Consider the following 3189-nt stretch of genomic DNA (forward strand, 5'->3'; position numbering starts at 1 on the left):
ATATATATGTATGTGTATATATATATATATGTATGTGTATATATATGTATGTGTATATATATGTATGTATGTGTGTATATGTATGTATATGTGTATGTATATATATATATTATAGCTTGTGTAAAGTCTGGTCAGTCTGGTGGTTGAACTCCTGATGATCGTATAAGGAGACGATCTTGAAGGGAAGAGCGGCCAAATTGAAATCAGGCTCGGCTTTGAGCTGTGGAATTTGTAATTTTGATAACACATCATTGTTTAAGTTACTTATGAGTATTTTCTGTGCCTATTTTCTGAGATAAAGCATGCTTCTGTTTCTTGTATTTGGACTTTTCTGACTCTGAGAATCGAGACATCATAAAGTGTGAGGGAAAGTTAAAGTCTCTCAGTTTAAGCCGATCCCTCGGTTCATCTGTCAGGCTGCATGTCCGTGTTTATATGTACGCTTGACCGGAGCTTATTGAGTCCACATTTCATGAGCAGCCTCATATCTGGTTGCCATGGCTCCGAGACATCCGTGGTCTGAATGAGAATTTTAAGCTTGACCTCCTGGGGGACTTTTAAAAATGTTGTGAAACTAATTTTAGGTTTAGGGAGAACACTGAAAGTTAGTTTCACTAAGTGAAGCTACAAGTCTTACCAGATGTTTATGAATGAGAAGATCTGCTTGTGATATTTGTTTTCTATTATTTTGATGAAAGGCTGACTGTCTGAATGTTTTCTTTCAAGGTTGGATCATCGGCCTCATCAGATGTCCCCTAGACATTCCAGTGACTTCATCATTCCCGAGTGGCAGACACTGAGAAAAACACTTATAATGTATGGGGATAACGGCCTTGCACCTCCTTTGAACACGTGCTGGAATGAAAAGAATTCAGCAGACAACAGGATCACACCGCTCTCTGTGCACAGATGAACTGAATGAAGAGAAACCGTTTCCCTGAAGAGGCCAGAATCGATTCCAACCTGATTTGCACCTAATGTTTCCACTGGACTCATAAGAGACAAACCTTTATTCCTTTAGATATATATATATTTTTTGGGGGGGGGGGCACACAAAAGACCAGTAATCCTGGGCACCAGCACAACGTGCTCAGCAGGTTTTTGTTTTAGACATCAAAAGCTTGACATTCATTTTGCAGCCGAGTCATATTTTTAAACTTTCTGTACTTTTTGCTCAACAAATCATCAGATCAGTGTGCAGTTTAAATTAAGTAATTGTAGCTTTTGTGACGTTGATATCAGAGGACACTGTGACCTGATTTTCTCTCTGGAGTTTGTTCCAAGGGGACCAAACTGGACTGAAAAATGACAGGTGATGGATGATGTTAGTCCACGGGACATTGGGCGGTGCTGTGGAAAACCTTAGTCTGGGGTTTTTTTGTGCTTTTTGCCACTTTTGTGCATATGTGCAGTACGGTGCATAGAGTGCGTTTACATGGGGATATGAAGATATGAAGACCTTCAGGGAGTAAAGCAAGGAGAATCTTGTGCTGAAAAAAGGCATTATTTTTTTCTCTTTCCTTCATCTTTTCTTCCCATCCTCACAGGCACTGCATCCTCTTTGTAGATGTTTTTTTTTTTTTTAAAAATCCTGAGCTACAGAATACAGCGCATTAACCAGCAGTATTTATAAAGTTTTAGATTATGTGTTAGTCGCTTTTTCAATATCTACTTTATGCACAGCTTGGAATCTTCACGGGATCATGTTTTTTATAGTAAGGAGCACAAAAGTGGTGCTGAAAAATCTGTAGGTACAAGAAACGAAGTGCTTTACGATGCTCCGTCATTCCTTCTACATGAATCCAACCTTGTATATATTTAATGTAAAGAAATTAATCTGTCAACAGTTGCCTTACCAGCTTCGTCGTCGCTTCCTTTTAATGTTCTCACCTGTGGGATTCCCGTAATGTAAAGATTTATTTATTTTGACAGCAGAGGACGCTGTGATGCTGTGTTTTCTCAACCTGAGTTGGTGATGATCTTCATCAACATGTGTAAACACCTTGAAGTTGAGTTCCTGTGAAGAATATGTATTTACAGTAGTGTGCCATTAACTGCCCTCTGACCTCAGCAGGAGTCCTGAAGGACTCAACTGTGTAATAGCACGTTGTATACAAAGTATTCACTCTGTACTTCTTAGTGGTTTATTGTTTTACAACATTCATTTAGAGTGGGTGTACTTACTTTCCCAAAGGTTCTTGGCGCTGATCGTCAGATTTTAGTTTTCAGGTTTAAAGGTAGCCTGTGTATAAGTTGTCGCTTTCAGGTTCAGGTGTGATCTAACATAAATAGTCGCTCACACCTGTGTTGCACAAAAATAATCCCTTTTATGTGATTTCTGGAACACTTAGCTGAAGTATTGATGGGTTAAAAATATGCAGGTGATTATTTTAAATGTTTCACATAATGTGGATTTTTTTTTTTTTTTTTTTTTAAATCTCGGTCACTCTCATCCTTTTTACATCATTACAATTCAAAGTTGTAAAACAAAAGTCCAACAGAGGCTGTTAGATACTGTTTATAGATAGTGTGTTTCTTTGTCCCTGCCTTTTGTATTCTGTTACTGTGCATTTTACAAATTATTGCATCTCTAAAACTCTAATAAACACATTCTGCTAGTTGCTTGTTTCCTGTGGGACATGCATACTCCTTTTACTCTTGGAAGAAATCTTTCTTCCAGAAGGTTGATGTCCTCCAGCTCTGCTTTGCCCTCATGGTAACCTACTTGCTTCTTCTGTGCCTTTATACACAGTCCAGCACTTCACGGGGTTGCTGTGAAAACATGGGCTCGGATACAGATGCACATACACTTTGGAGAGAAACTTTGGTGAGCCCTGCAGGTTTTATAACAGTGTCATGCTACACTTATAAAAAGGAAGACTATTGATGAGCTCTGAGGAAAAATGTCAGCTGTGTGGGTGTGTGGGGTACAGTGATCATAGGGAGGGCCCTGAGGAAGTTTCCTGCGTGTGTGAGAGGGACTGAGTCATAGTGGGCCACCAGCACTCCAGTGCGCTCTTTTTAAACAGATCTGACACATCAGGGTCACCCTGTACCTCGAGACACACCGGAGAGCCCTGCGAGGGATGTGCACACAGGAGATCTTCAGCAAACCGTTCTCAAACACGCACAAGAGGCCTAGCGGGCAAGAACACACACAAGCACAGTGGCCTTTACTATATAGGTCAT

At 40.0% G+C, this 3189-nt stretch overlaps 1 protein-coding gene across 3 annotated transcripts in view; it reads left to right on the forward strand.

The window, feature by feature from the left end:
- arap1 (ArfGAP with RhoGAP domain, ankyrin repeat and PH domain 1) overlaps nt 1-2618 on the forward strand; it is a 67250-nt gene extending 64632 nt beyond the window's left edge. For all 3 annotated transcript variants that reach the window (XM_006799940.3, XM_006799939.2, XM_035911600.2), the window contains one exon: nt 727-2618. Coding sequence is in view for 2 of the 3 variants with exons in the window: in XM_006799939.2 (XP_006800002.2) it covers nt 727-759 (33 nt within the window). In the remaining variant the exon portion in view is untranslated. The remainder of the gene's footprint in view (nt 1-726) is intronic.
- The last annotated feature ends 571 nt before the right edge of the window (nt 2619-3189 follow it).

The sequence above is a fragment of the Neolamprologus brichardi genome, chromosome 14 (assembly GCF_056152115.1).
Source record: "Neolamprologus brichardi isolate AB-2024 chromosome 14, ASM5615211v1, whole genome shotgun sequence".
Classification (NCBI taxonomy): domain Eukaryota; kingdom Metazoa; phylum Chordata; class Actinopteri; order Cichliformes; family Cichlidae; genus Neolamprologus; species Neolamprologus brichardi.